Here is an 18,692-nt window from a genome sequence, read left to right as displayed (position 1 = left end):
AATTTCAGATAAAATTCCTATACTCATAAAATAATTTTCTAAAATGTGTATTAAATTTTTAAAAAGGGAAACTTAATTTTTTCTTACCGAACTGGGGTCTGTGGAAGTACAACAGGAAGGTCTTCACCAGAGTTTTTTGTTGGCGTTCTCTCTAACTGTAAACTTAACATGAGAAAAATTTAATTTCTCTACACACACAGGCCTGATGTCTTTCTGTGAGGTTTATGTTCTAAGTCCATGTAAACCGCCCAGAGAGCCCTGGCTATGGGAGTGGTATATAAGTGCAATAAATAAATAAATAAAGTCAGGCTAGGTTTCTTTGTATGCACAATGTGGAGTGTCCTTCCCTCTTCTCTATTACCTATCCACAGTCATTTGAGGTGTACACCTCATTCTGTTTCTATTTTCTACAAGTACAATCACCCTTTCTTCACAAGGGTTCTCGCTTCTCTTTTGTACTCCTTTGCAATTTAGTTTAGAAGGTGCTTACTCTCTTTTCCTTTAACTTGCCTGCAGGCCACAGACAAGATATAGCTCTGCAATTTGGAATCACATGGACTGGGGGGGGGGATCAAACAATTCCACTCAGATATCATCTAGTCCAACCCCTCTGCTGATGTAGGAAATTCATTGTTACATGGAAATCCCTGATAAAGATTTCTAAGCAAAAGGCTGTAGAGACCACCTGACAAAAAAGAGAGATCACCACTATCCAAGATAGTTTGTTCCACATGTACCATCAGGACATTTCCCCTAAAATTTAACTGTTATTTCCCCATATCTACCAGTTTGCTTCATGAGTGATCAGATTACTGCAACATAAAAACCATGCAAAAATTAAAACAAACATATTACCATTGTGTATGATCATATTGTAAAGGCCCATCTTTCTCCAGAAATAATCTGGCATCAATATCCTTGTTTTTCAGATACATTTCTTCATATTTGCTTGACATATTCTCAACCTCAGGTTTCAAAAGATTAAAAGATTCATAGTGACAATGGACTCATGGTTCATATGTAATATGCTCATCTGCAACTCATTTTATTCCTTGAAAATTATATTTCGATGGGCAGACTCCAATGTCATGCCAGAAGCCTGCTTGTGCAATAGGACTTTCTCCTCCCTCCTCCTACAGCCCCCTCACTCTCTGAATTCATATCAATATGTTTATTGCTCAATCCACAGATCATTGCAACACATACAAACTTGACATTTTGCTATACTATACATGATAAAAATTACATATGGTTAAAAATTACAGAGCTATCAAAAATGTAACATATCCTCTGAGTTCAGCTCTGGAAGGTCCCACAACCTTCCAGAGCAGATTTTAAAGGCGTGCAAGGGATCGGGTGGGGAACTGTTCCCCATGCCCCACTTTTTTTTAAAACTACTGAAGTAGTTTTGTTAGTGGAAAGACTTCATTGGATTCTATTCTATTGCTTTAAGAAAAACATGATTGAATCAAGTCATATATCCATCTAGTTCAGTCCCCATTATACAGACACTCAGACTTGTCACTGTTCCAATGAGATACTCTATCATAAGCTGTTTTCAAGTAGCTATTCACTACTTAAAAACAAAATATTTATCAAGAACCAAGACAGTACATAACTATAAAACACAAAGCTAGGATTCAGTGTAGCCATCCTTGAACTAAAACCTTCACGTTATTATAATATTACCTCTGGAAGTCCACTGAAAGCTGTAATACCCATAGAATTCAGGAATGGAATAAAACTAGCGAAGTAAACATTTTTCACCTAAAAAAGGATAAAATTATTATTATTATTATTATTATTATTATTATTATTATTTATTTATTTATTTATTTATTTATATAGCACCATCAATGTACATGGAGGTCTCTTTCCATGCATAATATTGCAAAACAAATTGATTGCACTTGTTTATTGAGAAACTGAACCTACCACTATCAAAATGAAGATACCTCCACATCCAACAGTCTGATTACCCAATTCTAAGTATTTGGCCTAGCATAAAGTGACTACAAAACATAGCCATGATTTAGAATATTCTACTGTTTTCATGCATCCTAGGTATATGCAGGATAGGGCAGGACCATAAGGTATGCACATATTAGACTGAGATGAAGTAACTTCAGCTGCTTTATGTATTCAGAGGTAAATTTAGGGCATGATTAAGAATGCTTAATGATCCCACTACACAGAAAACAAGGCAAAACACAGTGACTCCTACAGTGCTAAGCTTTATTATGTCATTAATGCTAAGAGTATATAAATCAGATGAAGTTATAACATAAAAATAACAGCCTTAGACTAACTGCGACAAACACAATCCCTGCGGACAGAAGGGTCTGAACACTGACAGGATATGATAAAAGGGAGGATGGAATCTGGGAAAATATAAAAGAAAAGTAGCCAAGAGGGACGGGAACGGGGCAACAGCTTAATTTGCATATAACGACAACTCAGAATATGGGATGCATATGAGTTATGTGCAAACCTTGCACTATGGTATAACTACGGGTTGTTAACCACAAACAACCCAGGAAGAGAACCCGTGAGCTGTGAACTCTGCGTTATTCATGGTTAACAACTCATAGTTAAACTATATTGCATAGATCACATGTAATGGTGATCCACAATTCAAATACAACCATACTCAACTCATATTCCGAGCTGTCATTAAGTGTGAACCATGTCATAGACAAACAGGCATTTGAGAAGACAAATGAAGGTAGTAAGGAATTGAGAAAGGATGAGAAAAATGAAAAAGTGGACTGGGGGGGGGGGAATTGCAGAAAAGTTGAACAGTACGTAGATGTTCTAAACTGGTCTTACCTCATCCAAATTACAACCATGTTCTTTACAAAGTTCTGCAATGACCTTTATATCTGTATCTGGTTTTGATGTACGTGTACTCCTTTTCTGACCTCGCCTCCAATTTCGAGTTGAGCCATTACTAGAAATTGTACTCAGAGATCCTATAAGAAAGCAATCATGCGTTTGTAATATAACATTTCAAAACAAAAAGGCAAAGTTTAGAAAGAAGTACTTTAAATACAAAAACTGTTGCTTTTCAAAATAAAAGTAGTGGTGTAGTAATTAGAAAAGGAAATGAGGGAAACTATTAAATGAGATGCAATGTGCATCATGCATTATCCTCAAAAGACCCCTGTTCCCTGTCCTTTATATATAACATTCTATTTCAGAAGTGCTATATTGGGCCACCTCTTTTTCAACCCCCTCCTCAAAACCCACACTTAAACCTTGGCCCCCCATACACAACTGAAGAAGTTAACAGCTGGATCCAGACCTGTCCTGCCATGATCAGAAGGATTCCTTCTGTTTGCAAGGAAACCATGACCCAATGGAGGCGCTTCTCTGAAACAAGGGGACAGGGAAGCAATTTTCGCCAATTCCCCCTTTTCCCTGAAGACCCAGTTCCACCTTCTGCACTGATCCAAAGGATCACCCCACTTTCCACAGCAAAGGAGGAATCTGCAAAAATCCCTGTAGTATATATAACTGTGTTCACACATACCACCATTTCCAGTCCCTCTCCCTTCCTCTGCTTTCTCCCCCACTGTTGATAGTCTCAAATCCACCATAGCGAGGAGTCCAAATGGCTTTTTGGTGAGAGCATAAAGGACTACGGATAGGCTCCTGGTGGTGCAGGCCTTGTGACCAGGAGTGCCATGTTTTTCAGTCTTTTAAGGAAAGTTTTTACCGTAAGGTGTAGTAAGGTTGAGGAGCCATCAATGTGGTCATGAAAGGTGGAGATCGCTGCTAGATAGTCTCTAATGGAAGAGTTCTGTAAGCCCTTTTCATGGAAGTGCAACAAAAAATGGAGGACATTAAGAACTGGGCAACTGACCGGGTCGAAACATTGCAAGCAGGCAAAGGATGTGAAGCTAGCCACTTGTTCTCATAGGACTTTCGAGTGGTGGGTTTCCAAGCTGCATCAAGTATAGCCTATATAGATGGCGGTACCATCATTAGATTTGGCCGATTCTCCATGCTGTGAGATGTAACGTGTTCAGGTCTGGGTGGTGGATCCTTCCGCAAACCCTGGACAGGAGATTCGATACTAGAGGTAGCTGTGGTGCCTCCCAGAGGAGACACGCAGGGGGTGGGGGAACCAAAGCTGTTGGGTCCAACATGAGGCTATCAGAATGTAGTGTGTTTGGTCCAGTGCTATTTTGGCTACAACTTGTGCCAGGAGTGAAGGCCACTGCTGTGTGAAGGCATCCCCTTGAGACGCTGTCCCTTCGCCTGCTCTGCTGCAAAACAAGTCGCACGCTGTCTGGTTCGCTACAACAAATGGGTCCCAAGTCAGGTGACTCAACTTGCAAAAGAGGTGCTGTCATATATGGGTTCAGTTCCCATTCGTGGGATGGTTGATATGAGTGGCTCAAGCTGACTGCCACTGGGTCGACTTTTCCTGCCATGTTAATGGCTGTGAGTCCTATATTCTTCTAGATACACCAGTCCCAAATCCGTACCCAGCCCTGTTTGTTCAGGGAGTAGTCCACCATTGGGTTATTCAATACAATCTGTACATTGTGGTTTCAAAGAATGGTCTTGAATGCTTTGAGTGCCCTTTCGACCCCCAACAAGCTCTATCTCAGCAAGTCTTTCAGATATCTCAGCTTGGTTGCTTCAATGTCATTTGAAACTTAATATGGCAAAGACAAAATTGGTTGGTTTTCCCTCAAACCTTCTCCCTATCTCTCATTCTCTATTACCATCAATAATGTTACATTTATTCCAATTGAGGAAGCTTGTAGTCTTTACTCCTCATATTGAGGCAGTAGCTAAATCCTGTTGGTTTTTCTTGTATAATATTGCCAGGATCTGATCATTTTTGTCTGTCTCTTCTGCCAAATCTTGTTCATGCACTGGTTATTTCTCGGCTAGACTATTGTAACCTTCTTCTGACTGGCCTTCCTTCTTCACACATCAGTTCGTTGATTTCTATTCACCACTTTGCTGCTAAGATCATCTTCTTGGCTCATCACTCTGATCATGTCATTCCACTTCTGAAATCCCTTTATTGGCTTCCAATTCACCTCAGAATCCAATATAAGCTTCTCCTGTTGACTTTCAAAGCTTGTCACAGTCTAGCTCCTTCCTATCTTTCTTCTCTCATCTCACATTATTGCCCCACTCGTGCTCTTCGCTCATCGAATGCCATGTTTCTTACCTGCCCTAGGGTCTCTACTTCTCTTGCTCGGCTTCGTCCATTTTCTCTCGCTGCCCCTTATGCCTGGAATTCTCTTCCAGAGCATTTGTGGATCACAAGTTCAATTACTGATTTTAAAGCTCAATTGAAAACTTTTCTTTTTTCTTCAGCTTTTAGAACTTTTGGGGGGAACTTTCTTTTTTCTACAGCTTTTAGAGACTCATGTGGCGCAGAGTGGTAAGTGGCAGTTACTGCAGCTGAAACTCTCCCCACGGCCTGAGTTCGATCCCAGCGGAAGCTGGTTCTCAAGCAGCTGGCTCAGGTCGACTCAGCCCTCCATCCTTCCGAGGTCGGTAAAATGAGTACCCAGCTAGCTGGGGGAAAGGTAACTGCGACTGGGGAAGGCAATGGCAAACCACCCCGCTACGAAGTCTGCCAAGAAGACGTCAGCGAAAGCAGGCGTCCCTCTAGGAGTCAATGCTTGCACGAGAGGATCCTTTCCTTTCCTTTTCTTAGAACTTGACTTTGTTCTTATTTTCACACCGTTATTTTTATTGTGCCTATCTGGTGCGTTCTTTTCCCTCTCTTATTATTATGATTTTATTAGAATGTAAGCCTATGTGGCAGGGTGTTGCCGTTTTATTCTTTTACTATGTACAGCACCATGTACATTGATAGTGCATCATCATCATCATCATAATAGGTGATTGATGTGGAGGGATCGTTCTTTGTCAAACCAAACACCTTGGGGGCATCAGGGTCCATCCCATCAAGGAGGCGTCCATTATTACAGTTGCCACTGGGATGTGGTGTTTGAAGCGTAACCCAATGAGGAGATTTGTTTATGTAGTCCACCACTTCAAGGAGTTTAACACTTCTGATGGTACTTGAAACTGTGTTGCAGTGGTGTCCCACTGGTTGTCGAACACCCTGAGGAACCAGTTTTGCAGTATTCTCATCCTCAATCTGGTGAATGGTGTTACTGCTGTCGTCGCAGCCATCAGCCCCAGCAACCTTTGAATTGTGAAGACTCGGACCATCTGTTGTTGCATAACCTTCTCGGCTAGAGCTATAAGCACTCATGCTTGATCGCAATGTAGGTATGCACATGCCATGAGGGAAATGAGGACTGCTCAAATGAAGTGGATTGTCTGCAATAGCTGCAGGGTTGACTTGCCAGTGTTGACACAGAGGCTGAGGGCTTCGACCAGGGTGAGGGTGTGGTGAATGTCATTCCTCATGTCATCTGGTGTGTCAGTGATGAGGCCAGTTGTTGAGGAAAGGATAAATATGGATCCCTGCAAGACGAAGATGGGCACAAACAATGACCCCACATTTTGCAGAAAGGCCAAAACGGAGAAATCTGATCAGGAAGGACTGGTCCCCAATAGCAAAAAGCAGGAACAGTTGGCTGGATTTCTCTATTGCAATCTGGAAGTGCGCATCCTTCAGATCAATGGCTGCAAACCAGTCCCCTTTGTTGAGTAAGGGTAGGATCAACGACTGTGTGGTCATTCTGAATTTCTTGGGGGAGATGAATTTGTTGACCCCTCTCAGATCCAGAATAAGACAGATCCCTCCATTCCTCTTTGGGATAGTAAAATAACAGAAGTAGAAACCCTATGATGTTTGGTGTGATGGCACAGGTTTGTATAGCTCCCTTCAGTAGAAACATCTCGTCCTCCAACAGGAGAGACGAAGGGAGGGTTATTGAATTTGATCCGGTATCAACAACAGACGATGGCAAGAATTCAGGTGTCTGTAGTTAGCGACTCCCATACTGGGAGAAAGGTTTGCAGCCAGTGGCCGAAGGGTCTGTTGGACGGAGTGGAAGCTGGCAGAGGAACAGACCAATCAAAGGCTTCTTGGATTGTTCCAGTCAATGATGGGAGGGCTGTTACCAAAAAGACTGGGTTGAGGAGCTAAGGTTCCTACCATCGCTTTGGCATTGCAATCTGTTTGGTAGTGAGCTGCATTGATCTGTTGTCTGGCCAGTCATGTTGCTTTTGTTTGAAACATCTGTGCAAGCTCTCATTGGTAATCAGGTAGATAGTCACATAGCGATCCCATCTTCTCCCATATGAACAGCTGATAGTGGGCCTTGGCCACTTGATAATTGGCTACCCTTAAATCGAGTGCAGTCGAGGTGTAGATTCATCTCCTGAAGAGGTCTAGTTCCCTGCCCTTCTTGTCTACAGGGGAAGAATGGATCTTATGTGACTTTCCCTGAGCCAATTTCATGATCACGAAGTTCAGTGGTGAGTGATTGAACAGAAAGGTTGCATCTTTTTGTTGTATCTTATACATATTTTCAAGATGCTTTGAAGTTGGAGTCATGGATGAAGGTGATTTCCATGACACTTGAACAGTGTACTGCACAGTGGGGAGGAATGGAATGGCAGTGGTGTCCATGTGGTTCCACATAGATCCATCCTCTGATTGGAATCCACCAGGGGAAGAGCCTTCAGTGTGGTAGCGCCTCTCTTGTGGAATTCCCTGCCTCTGGAGGTCAGGCAGGCGCCAACCTTGTACTCCTTTCGGCACCTCCTGAAAACATCTTTATTCCAAGAAGCCTTTCTTTAATATGCAGCCTTGAATCTCTGTTTTTGCTTCTTTTAAATTTTGTTTTAACTGTTTTATTCTGTTTTTATTTCATTTTATCTTGTACACCGCTCCAAAATTTTTCAATGGGGAGCGGTATATAAATATTCTAAATAAATAAATGATGTGGAAGACATCAAAGATGGGATCCATAAGCCTCTCAGCAGGTTGTTGAGTTTCCATGCCCAGGGATTGTGCCATGTGGGCTATTTGCTCGAAGAATTGCCCCATGTCTTCTGATGGTAACAGAGGTTAAAGCAATCCGACTGCCCCATCTGGGGCCAGAGTTGGACTGGTAATCATCAGTTGCCAAGGTCTGAGACCCTCAACGTTGAGGGGAGTCTCGGTGCTGCAGAGAGATTTTTGGTAGGGCCGGTTATGGTGCACGGGCTGTTTCAGTAGTTGAGGTCTGTTGCGGCTGGCAATGCAAGGCAGGGGATCTCTCAGATAGGTCTCTGTGCATCAGTGGTGGAGGTAGGGGCATGAAGGCATCCGCTATTGGTCATGGGAAATAAGCATCCCACAGGTAGGAAGCTGAGGTCGATGACGAAGGGTGGTGGTAGCCATCATGTGGTACTGGGTACCACATTAGTAGTAATCTCTTTGTCTATGGGGTCCCCATCAGTCCCAGTCATAAGGTTGAGTCAGGAGAAGAGATCACTCCAAACCCCTCTCCCACTTGGAGTACGGAGATCTGGATCTGTTCTGTGTCTATCGGGGACAGCTATCCCCTAAGGCCTCTCTGTGTGTCAACATGACCAGTGTTGGTTCTCGGGATATTCCCTCAGATGTGAGGGTTCTCAGTCTAGTGGTGGGGTACAGTCTCTCCTTCAGAGACAGGTGGTATCAGTGCCAATTGCCAAGTTGGTACTGAGATTTTTTTGGGTTGATTCCAATACATGAGTCAAGTAGTGGAGGCAGAGCTTTTGTGGCCTTAGTTTGTCAGAGTCCTGCTTCCTTTTAATAGAATAATAGAGTTGAAAGGGGCCTATAATGCCCTCGAGTCCAACCCCCTGCTCAATGCAGGAATCCAACTTAAAGCATACCTGACAGATGGCTGTCCAGCTACCTACTGAATATCCCTAGTGTGGGAGAGCCCACAACCTCCCTAGGTAATTGGTTCCATTGTCATACTGCTCTTACAGTCAGGACGCTTTTCCTGATGTCCAGCCAGAATCTGGCTTCCTTTAACTTGAGCCCATTAGTCCGTGTCCTACACTCTGGGATGACTGAGAAGATATCCTGGCCCTCCTCTGTGTGACAACGGTTCAAGTATTTGAAGACAGCTATCATGTCTCCCCTCAGCCTTCTCTTCTCCAGGCTAAACATGCCCAGTTCTTTCAGTCTCTCTTCATAGGGCTTTGTTTCCAGACCCCTGATCATCCTGGTTGCCCTCCTCTGAACACGCTCCAGCTTGTCTGCATCCTTCTTGAAGTGTGGTGCCCAGAGCTGGACACAATACTCAAGATGAGGCCTAACCAGTGTCGAATGGAAGGGTACCAGTTCTTCGCATGATTTGGAAACTATTCTTCTATTAATGCAGCCCAAAATAGCATTTGTTTTTTTTGCAGTCACATCACACTATGGGTTCATGTTCAGCTTGTGATCTACAACAATTCCAAGGTCCTTCTCGCTTGTAGTATTGCTGAGCCAAGTATCCCCCATCTTGTAACTGTGCATTTGGTTTCTATTTCCTAGATGTAGAACTTGGCATTTATCCCTATTAAATGTTGTTCTGTTGTTTTCAGCCCAGCACTCCAGCCTATCAAGATCACTTTGAAGTGAGTCTTCCAGGGTATTAGCTATCCCACCCAATTTGGTGTCATCTGCAAATCTTTGCGGAAATTTTTCAATGGGGAGTGGTAAATAAATATTCTAAATAAAATAAATAAATAAATTTGATAAGTATTTCCTGCACCTCCTCATCCAAGTCGTAAAAATGTTGAAGAGCACTGGGCCCAGGACTGAGCCCTGCGGTACCCTGCTTGTTACCTCCCCCCAGTTTGAGAAGGTACCATTGATTAGCACTCGAGTCCAATTCTGTAGACAGCTGTGGATCCACCTAATAGTTGTTCCATCTAGTCCACTTTTAACTAGTTTGCTGATCAGAATGTCCTGTGGTACTTTGTCAAAAGCTTTGCTATAGTCAAGATATATTATGTCCACAGCATTCCCACAGTCCACAAGGGAGTTTACCCAATCAAAGAATGAGATCACGTTAGTCTGTTCTTTAAAAAAATCCATGCTGGATTCTAGTAATCACTGCATTCATTTCAAAGTGCTTACAGATTGACTACTTTATAATCTGCTCCAAAATTTTCCCAGGGATGGATGTCAGACTGCCTGGTCTGTAGTTCCCAGGTTCCTCCTTTTAGCCCTTTTTGAAGGTAAGGACGTTAGCCCTCCTCCAGTCGTCTGGCACCTCACCCATCTTCCATGATTTCGCAAAGATAAAAGTGGTTCTGAGAGTTCTTCTGCCAGTTCCTTTATTACTCTAGGATGCAGTTCGTTGGGCGCTGGAGATTTGAACTTTGTTTACCAACCTCAAACTGCAATCCTGCCCTCTTCAGCTTGTACTTCACTTTTGTAGGGTTAGGGGAAGTCATAGACCCACTTTTGGGAGAAGACTGAGATGAAATAGGAATTGAGCATTTCGGCCTTTTCTTTGTCATTTGTTACCATTTGTGTTGACTGACTCAGTTTTGAGGCAGCTTGTGTCGACAGAATTGGGGAGTCCAACAATGGAGGGGGTAGCGGAATAGATTGCACCAATCCCTCTCTCACTTTTTTGACCTCTGGACCCCATTTGGAGGAGTCTTTCTTCCTTTTCTTCTGCTTTAGAGCATCCAAAGAGAGCTTCAACATCTTGGTCTTTTTCAATATTTTCAGTGCAGTGAGCAGCTAGCAGTTGGGGGATCCAATCGACACATGGTTAGGGTCAGGATTTTTTGGTGGGATGAAGAAGTCTCCATGGTGCTCGGTGGCTTTTTAGGATTATTGCCTGCAAAGCCTTTTTCCAAAGGATTGATTTAAGGTGATCTGAATCTGGTCTGTTTTGAAAAGCTCATGCAGTGAGGGCAAGATTCAACTACTTGAGATTGGAGTCATAGAATCATAGAATAGTAGAGTTGGAAGGGGCCCGTAAGAGTAGCCAAAAGAAGAAAAAGGGGGATAGAAAAAGACATACATATATATATGTGTGTGTGTGTGTAATAGAAATGAATAGAATAAGAATAAGGTAAAAGAAGAACAGCGTTCTCAAGTAAAAAAACTCTGAAAAGAGAGAAAGCAGCTTCCAGTGACACGTCCAGCAAGGCAGTCCAAAAGAGAACTGAGGAGGTAGGTGGGAACCCATTGGGACATGCACAGTTAGATGGTGGGGGAGGGTTCCCACCAAAACAGTGTTCCTTAGCTTTAGTTTCCTGACTCATGGCTCCACACAGCCACAGAGCCCATATGTGTGATGTACAGAGACCACGAAGTACAAATGATATAGCAAATGGTATGTGTGTCCATTTAAAAACATTGCATCAAATTCTCTTTAAAGACCTATAATTAAAATAGAAACATAGCTATGAAACATGCAGGACAGAACACACAATCTTTTATATGAACTGCTATCAGAATTGTTCTTATAATAATATTTTGGACTATTAAATTAACCAAAAATCCTTACTGTATGGTTCTTTAAGTAGTGCAGGAGGCAGGAGGTTGATAAAATAATCAAGAACACAAAGTAGTAACTGGAAGGAGATAACCAAATCGTCTTCCATCTGCAATATTTTTCCTGAAAATATTAAATCAGCAAGTTTATAGCTGGTTGAATCTTTTTATACACTAAGCAAGACGTTAGGAAACTTCAGCTAGAAATACATAAGAGGGCACATAATATACCGTTTTAGCAAATTACACAGATAGCAAGTCATAATTGTTCTTCAGATATAGCCCTTACAGTAGAGGGTGGGGAGCCTTCTTTGGACTGGGGGCCAAACTGCCCCCACAACCAATCATCAGACCCACCCATTTTGCCTTTCCCCATTTTGCCTCTCTCTGCACAGAGAAAGGGATTTGGCCAGCGCTTGAAGGAGTGACCCCTCCTTCACACATTGCTCACCATCCCAATTGGGTTGTGCAGAAACAGGAATCCCCGATGTCACCTCTGACTAACGATTGGAGTTAACAGCTAGGATTCTTCCTCCTACTGAGAGGGGCGGGGTCTGGGAAGAGTCAATAATACTTCTCATTATCTACCATTCAAGATCTTGCCCTGGTAGAGTTTTAGAATATACCCACACTAAACAGCAACAATCTTAAGTATAACTTGGAGGAACACAAGGGGTCTCACATATAAAATGAGCCAGTTCATGTAAGTTGCTCCCTTTGGGAATTAAATTAAATTTGACAACAACACTCTTTAGATTAGCAAGTATGTGCAGATTGGAAAGTTCCCAAAACTGAAGAAATATTATTTCTAAAATATAACTTCAATTAATAGAGATGTTAAATATCTTCTTCCGTTTCTTTCTCTCGGCTGAATCCCTAAGATAAGTGGTAGAGAGACAATAAGAGATGACCATCACTCCTTCCTTCCCCCACTCTCCCGGGAAGGAATCAACACTATTAAATGAGAATTTGAGATTTCAAAATACTAATGAAAAAGATTACAGACAAATCACTGAGGATATAAAACCATTCTTTTGGGGATTATATTTTATCACTGACTGATAAATAAATACAACTTAAAATAAAGTGAACACATCTTAAGTATTCTTCTACTACCACTACTAACCTTTTGCCAAAAGAAACATGATCCAGCATAGTTTTAGAACCAATGAAGGACTCAGCTCAGCACATGTTCTATAAATCAAATATAAAAACGCTACAGTAAAGACTCTACATTTGCTACTTTAAAACAATTGTACAGGCATGCAACTAAAGGTTTCAGTCAAAGGTGTAATCGTTTGTATGACAGTCCAAGGCCGAATCTACACTACTGCTTTAAAGCGCTTTATAACAGTTATAAAGCGCTTTAATTGCTTAAAGCGCTATAAAACTGTTATAAAGTGCTTTAAAGCAATAGTGTAGATCCGGCCCAAGTCAAGAAAATATAGTTACACTTGGGAGTGCGTAAATCAGGACAAATGGCCTGCTCTGCAGTGCTCTGCATGACTGCCCTCCTACCTTAGTTCAATGAAGCCTCACACGAATTTAGGCTTGCCACCTCCTATTGCAACTGTGTATGTCTTCTTCTAAAAATCTGCTACATACAATTAACTCATAGCTGTGTTTCTTAATGCAACTTTTAAACATAAAAAATGTTTCAAGTTAGATAACTTTACAATGTCCTTCAGCTACTACATTCCCCCACAAAATGTCTTTATTACAGTTATCTGGATAGATATATTACTGATTTCAGTGGGACAAATCCCATTGTGGTGTTCTTGTTTTGTTTTTTACCACTGAAAGGAAAAATACAGTTTCTACAAAGAACATGAATTATACCTACTTCCCCCTCACCCGCCCATTACCTACTGCTGTTCCATCAATATTTGCACCAGTTTTTAGCTATTCTTTCTTATTGTATAAAAAGAGACAAACTTACTGATCAGTAGGGTGGTCAACATAGATAAGTCCACAAGTCCTAAAAACAAAAACAACACATTATCACAATGCTATAAAACTTCAGCTCAAAGTACCCATGTTATCTTAATCTTGAAAAACATGATTATCCCTTGCTGGGATAGGTGGGGGTGGGACAGAAAAACACACATGCACACAGCCTTAGCAGACAAAGGATTGGTGGTCTTTAGCATAATTACACAGATGAAAAACGGGATTTTTACCCACTGTAAATTCCTGTTCTTGAGAAATGCAGGAGGCCAGCCCTCACTCTTCTGATTACCCCTGCCACAGAACTGAGTAGGCAGGGGCAACTTATTGAATGTGCTCCTGCATGGGAAGGTCAGCCACTCACCCAAATCAAACTGGAGTTACTTGTGAATTGTTGAAGGAGACTCGTCAACCTGACAATCTTTTAGCATTCAAGAAAGCTATCAAGACTGATCTCTTCCAGCAGGCCTATGCAGTAGAATTTTAGGATATTTTTAGTATGCTTTTAGGATTTTTTAAACAGTGTATACTGTTTTTAATCAGTATTTTATGTATTTTATGCTTGCTGTTGTTCCCTGCCTCGATCCAATTGGAGAGGCGGCTAAGAAATATATTATTATTATTGTTGTGGTTGTTGTTGTTGTTGTTGTCAGGGCAACTTGCTGGCACTGGTGTAGCACAGAGCTACTATGGTGGATTCACAGTTGGCTACAGAATCGGACTCAAGGACTGCTTATCAATGGTACCTTCTCAAACTGGGGGGAGAGAACGAGTGGGGTACCACAGGGCTCAGTCCTGGGCCCAGTGCTCTTCAACATTTTTATTAATGATTGGGACAAGGAGGTGCAGGGAACGCTTATCAAATCTGCAGATGACACAAAATTGGGTGGGATAGCTAATACCCTGGAAGACAGAAACAAACTTCAAAGTGATCTTGATAAGCTGGAGTGCTGGGATGAAAACAACAGAATGAAATTTAATAGAGATAAATGCCAAGTTCTACATCTAGGAAATAGAAACCAAATACACAGTTACAAGATGGGGGATACTTGGCTCAGCAATACTACAAGCGAGAAGGACCTTGGAATTGTTGTAGATCGCAAGCTGAATATGAGCCAACAGTGTGATATGGCTGCAAGAAAGGCGAATGCTATTTTGGGCTGCATTAATAGAAGTATAGTTTCCAAATCACGCGAAGAACTGGTTCTTTTCTATTCGACACTGGTTAGTGCGTTCAGAGGAGGGCAACAAGGATGATCAGGGGTCTGGAAACAAAGCCCTATGAAGAGAGACTGAAACAACTGGGCATGTTTGGCCTGGAGAAGAGAAGATTGAGGGGAGACATGAGAGCACTCTTCAAATACTTAAAAGGTTGTCACACAGAGGAGGGCCAGGATCTCTTCTCGATCCTCCCAGAGTGCAGGACACGGAATAACAGGCTCAAGTTACAGGAAGCCAGATTCCGGCTGGACATCAGGAAAAACTTCCTGACTGTTAGAGCAGTACGACAATGGAACCAGTTACCTAGGGAGGTTGTGGGCTCTCCCACACTAGAAGCCTTCAAGAGGCAGCTGGACAACCATCTGTCAGGGATGCTTTAGTTTCCAAAATTTATCTCTGATTTTGATTCATGGCTGACCTTTTTCCTCTCTGGTAATTCTCCTACACTTATCTTGGGTGATTTTAATATCCATGTGGATGTCCCTCAAGACTCTGCAGCTTTACGTTTTCTGTCGTTATCCTCTTTGATCTTAAGTTTTGGTCTGACTCATCCTCACAGTCTCTCGGACACTGTCTGGATCTTGTCTTCACTACGAATTGCTCTATCTTGGATCTTTCTGCTGTCAACTTTCCTTTGTCAGATCATCATCTAGTTTCCTTTATGATTACTCACAATCCTCCTTCCTTACATTCTATTTCTCGCTCTTGTCATGATTTGCAATCGTGAGGCTTTTTCTTTTGCGACTCTGCCTATAACTGGTTTGCTTTTTATCTAGTGGGTCGTTGATTCAACGTGTTGACTAATGGCCGCTTGTCTTCTTCCTTTCCCCTTTTAGTTGGGGTTCCACAGGGCTTGGTGGTTAGCCCATTGTTGTTTTCTTTATATATGTTGTCCTTGGGTAATCTTATTTGGTCTCATGGTCTTCAATATCATCTGTATGCTGATGATACACAATTATATATTTCATCTCCAGAACTTTCTCCTGATGTTCAGGATCGTATTTCATCATGTCTTTCAGATATCTCAGCTTGGATGCTTCATTGTCGTTTGGAACTTAATATGGCAAAAGACAGAATTGCTTGTTTTTCCTCCCAAACCTTCTCCCTATCTCTCATTCTCTATTACCATTAATAATGTTACACTTAATCCAATTGAGGAAGCTCATAGTCTTGGTTTTATATTTGACTCCTCACTCTCCTTTACTCCTCATGTTGAGGCAGTAGCTAAATCCTGTTGTTTTTTCTTATATAATATTGCCAGGATGCAATCGTTTTTGTCTGTCTCTTCTGCAAAGTGTCTTGTTCATGCATTGGTTATTTCTCGGCTAGACTATTGTAACCTTCTTCTGACTAGCCTTCCTTCTTCACACAGCAGTTCGTTGATTTCTATTCACCACTTTGCTGCTAAGATCATCTTCTTGGCTCATCGCTCTGATCATGTCATTCCACTTCTGAAATCTCTTCATTGGCTTCCAATTCACCTCAGAATCCAATATAAGCTTCTCCTGTTGACTTTCAAAGCTTGTCACAGTCTAGCTTCTTCCTATCTTTCTTCTCTCATCTCACCTTATTGCCCCGCTCGTGCTCTTCGCTTATCGAATGCCATGTTTCTTACCCGCCCATGGGTCTCTACTTCTCTTGCTTAGCTTTGTCCATTTTCTCTTGCTGCCCCTTATGCCTGGAATTCTCTTCCAGAGCATTTGTGGACCACGAGTTCAATTACTGTTTTTAAAGTTCAACTGAAAACTGTTCTTTTTTCTACAGCTTTTAGAATTTGACTTTGATCTTACTTTCACACTGTTAGTTTTATTGTCCCCGGTGCATAATTGGTGCATTCTCTTCCCTTTCTTATTGTTTTATTACAATTTTTATTAGAATGTAAGCCTATGTGGAAGGCTGTTGCTGTTTTATTGCTGTTATATAGCACCATCAATGTACATGGTGCTGTACATATTACTGTATATAGCACCATGTACATTGATAGTGCTAAATAAATAAATAAAGTTTATATACTAATGGGAAATAGAACAAATTTGAACTCTTAATACATGAAGGCAAACATGACTTGATAGGTATAACTGAAACTTGGTAGATAACTCCCATTACTGGAATATAGCAACTGAAAGGCATAACTCATTCAAAAAGAACAGAAGAAATAGAAAGGGAGGCGGAGTTGCAGTATATGTTAAAAATACCTATCCCTGCACAGAAATACAGGAGGATGAGCCCGGTAGTTCCATCAAGAGCATCTGGATTAAAATAAATAGGGCAAGGAATAAAAGGAACATGATAGTTGGTGTCTACTACCAACTATCTATTCAAGGAGAAGACAGGGATGAAACTTTTGAAAAGCAAATTGCCAGTGATTCAAGGAAGTGCGATGTAGTAATAATAGAGGACTTCAATTATCCCGATAACTGTTGGGAGACAAATTCTGCCCAAAGCGGCCCCTCCAAGAAATTCACTTCAACAATAGTTCATCCCCTCTCTCATGGAGGGAGTTTTCAGATATAGTACAACAGACAATTCAGCATGATCCACTATTAGCCTCCTTGTCAATTTTCAATATCACCAGGATCAACTTTTGAACAAAATAGTCATTTTATTACTAACAGCATGAAAACTGTTATTAAAGGAGAATGATTTGAGTTCCCACTTTCCCTTAGATTTGGCATGTCTATTCCAGCTGATGCAAAATTAGTTTGGAATCAGTAGTACAAAATTAGTTGTAATGGCTTAATCCTCTCAAACAGAAAGCAATTTTTTTTTAAACGAAGAGCTTAAAAATTCTTGATCAAGCAAACCGTAAGTTGTTTTTTTAAAAACTGAAATTTAAGATGCAATGAATAACAAACATGTTACCTTTCAAACCTCTGGTATAGTGCGAAAAGTACATCATATTTTTTCTTCAGGCGTGATATAGTACTATCCACTTTAGTACTAATGGTGTCCATGTTGGCATCCATTTCTTTAATCAAGTGCAAAAATTTGCATACACTGTAGAAAAAAATGCAAGAGGCAACAACCAAATCTTTTTGAATTACTAAATCAAAAGCTGCATGATGTTTGTCCAGATACAATGAAACTACCGTATATCCCTCTATTGTGATAGCCAACTATTATCTTCTACTATCCATGATACTGCAACAAGATTTATATGCAATTCATAACAGATATTCAGTTCTATGCATGATTAGACAGAACAAAAATTCCACAACTCCTACAACTTAAGGCTGCAATCTTACCTGGAGGTAAGCCCCACTGAATTCAATGGGACAATAATTTAATTTTTTTAAGAATACAATTTTAAGGTAATATTGAAAATTAAAATAACATCCAACAGTGTTTAAGAAAAGGGACATCATTAAAAAAAACATGTTTAAATAGAAGGCAGTCTAAAGACATGCTAAAACAATCCCCTAATATTATCTGTCCCACAGTGGGCTTGGAAAGGGGCAAAATTTGACCCTTGCAGCAAAGTCAACTTACAACATAGAAGTTGCCTATGAAAAAACCAAAAAATGTGGATAGACATCCCCATTTGCTGTATAGAACCTGGGCTAAAAGTCTGTATTGTTAAATGGATGCTGATTTGTTATGTTTCCTGAATAACCAAGAAACGTAATCTGGTTCGCTAATCATTTTTTCCTTATTTTTTAGTCAGAGCTACTGGAAATGGTCCTAGGATAGAGGACCATTTCCAGTAGGATAGAATGTCAGACATTTTTGAAGACAATAGTAGCATTGCTCTCATGTCTAATGTCTGCAGTTAAGGCACAAAATACAGTGCATAACAGAATCATAGTAGAGTTGGAAGGGACCTATAAGGCCATCGAGTCCAACCCCCTGCTCAATGCAGGAATCCACCATAAAGCAGCCCTGATAGATGGCTGTCTAGCTGCCTCTTGAAGGCCTTTAGGGTGGGAGAGCCCACGACCTCCCTAGGTAATTGGTTCCATTGTTGTACTGCTCTTACAGTCAGGACGTTTTTCTTGATGAAGTGTTTCATAAATTTTCAATGTGCTATTTCATTGGGAGGCAACAGAATATTCAGTGTAACCAGTCTCCAGAAGCTGGACCAAACTAT

The 18,692-nt window shown here is 41.2% G+C and overlaps 1 protein-coding gene across 2 annotated transcripts in view; it reads right to left on the bottom strand.

The window, feature by feature from the left end:
* RB1 (RB transcriptional corepressor 1) overlaps nucleotides 1–18,692 on the bottom strand; it is a 71,413-nt gene that overhangs the window by 39,714 nt on the left and 13,007 nt on the right. For both annotated transcript variants that reach the window (XM_063116083.1, XM_063116082.1), the window contains exons 3-10: nucleotides 17,468–17,602; nucleotides 13,377–13,415; nucleotides 12,564–12,631; nucleotides 11,451–11,561; nucleotides 2,830–2,972; nucleotides 1,690–1,767; nucleotides 856–965; nucleotides 88–162 (exon numbers count right to left, since the gene is read on the bottom strand). In XM_063116083.1, coding sequence (XP_062972153.1) covers nucleotides 88–162; nucleotides 856–965; nucleotides 1,690–1,767; nucleotides 2,830–2,972; nucleotides 11,451–11,561; nucleotides 12,564–12,631; nucleotides 13,377–13,415; nucleotides 17,468–17,602 — 759 coding nt within the window. The remainder of the gene's footprint in view (nucleotides 1–87; nucleotides 163–855; nucleotides 966–1,689; nucleotides 1,768–2,829; nucleotides 2,973–11,450; nucleotides 11,562–12,563; nucleotides 12,632–13,376; nucleotides 13,416–17,467; nucleotides 17,603–18,692) is intronic.

This window comes from Elgaria multicarinata, chromosome 2 (assembly GCF_023053635.1).
Source record: "Elgaria multicarinata webbii isolate HBS135686 ecotype San Diego chromosome 2, rElgMul1.1.pri, whole genome shotgun sequence".
In the NCBI taxonomy this organism is placed as follows: domain Eukaryota; kingdom Metazoa; phylum Chordata; class Lepidosauria; order Squamata; family Anguidae; genus Elgaria; species Elgaria multicarinata.
The sequence above is the reverse complement of the archived record's forward strand: the minus strand, read 5'-3'. Positions and strand labels throughout refer to the sequence as shown.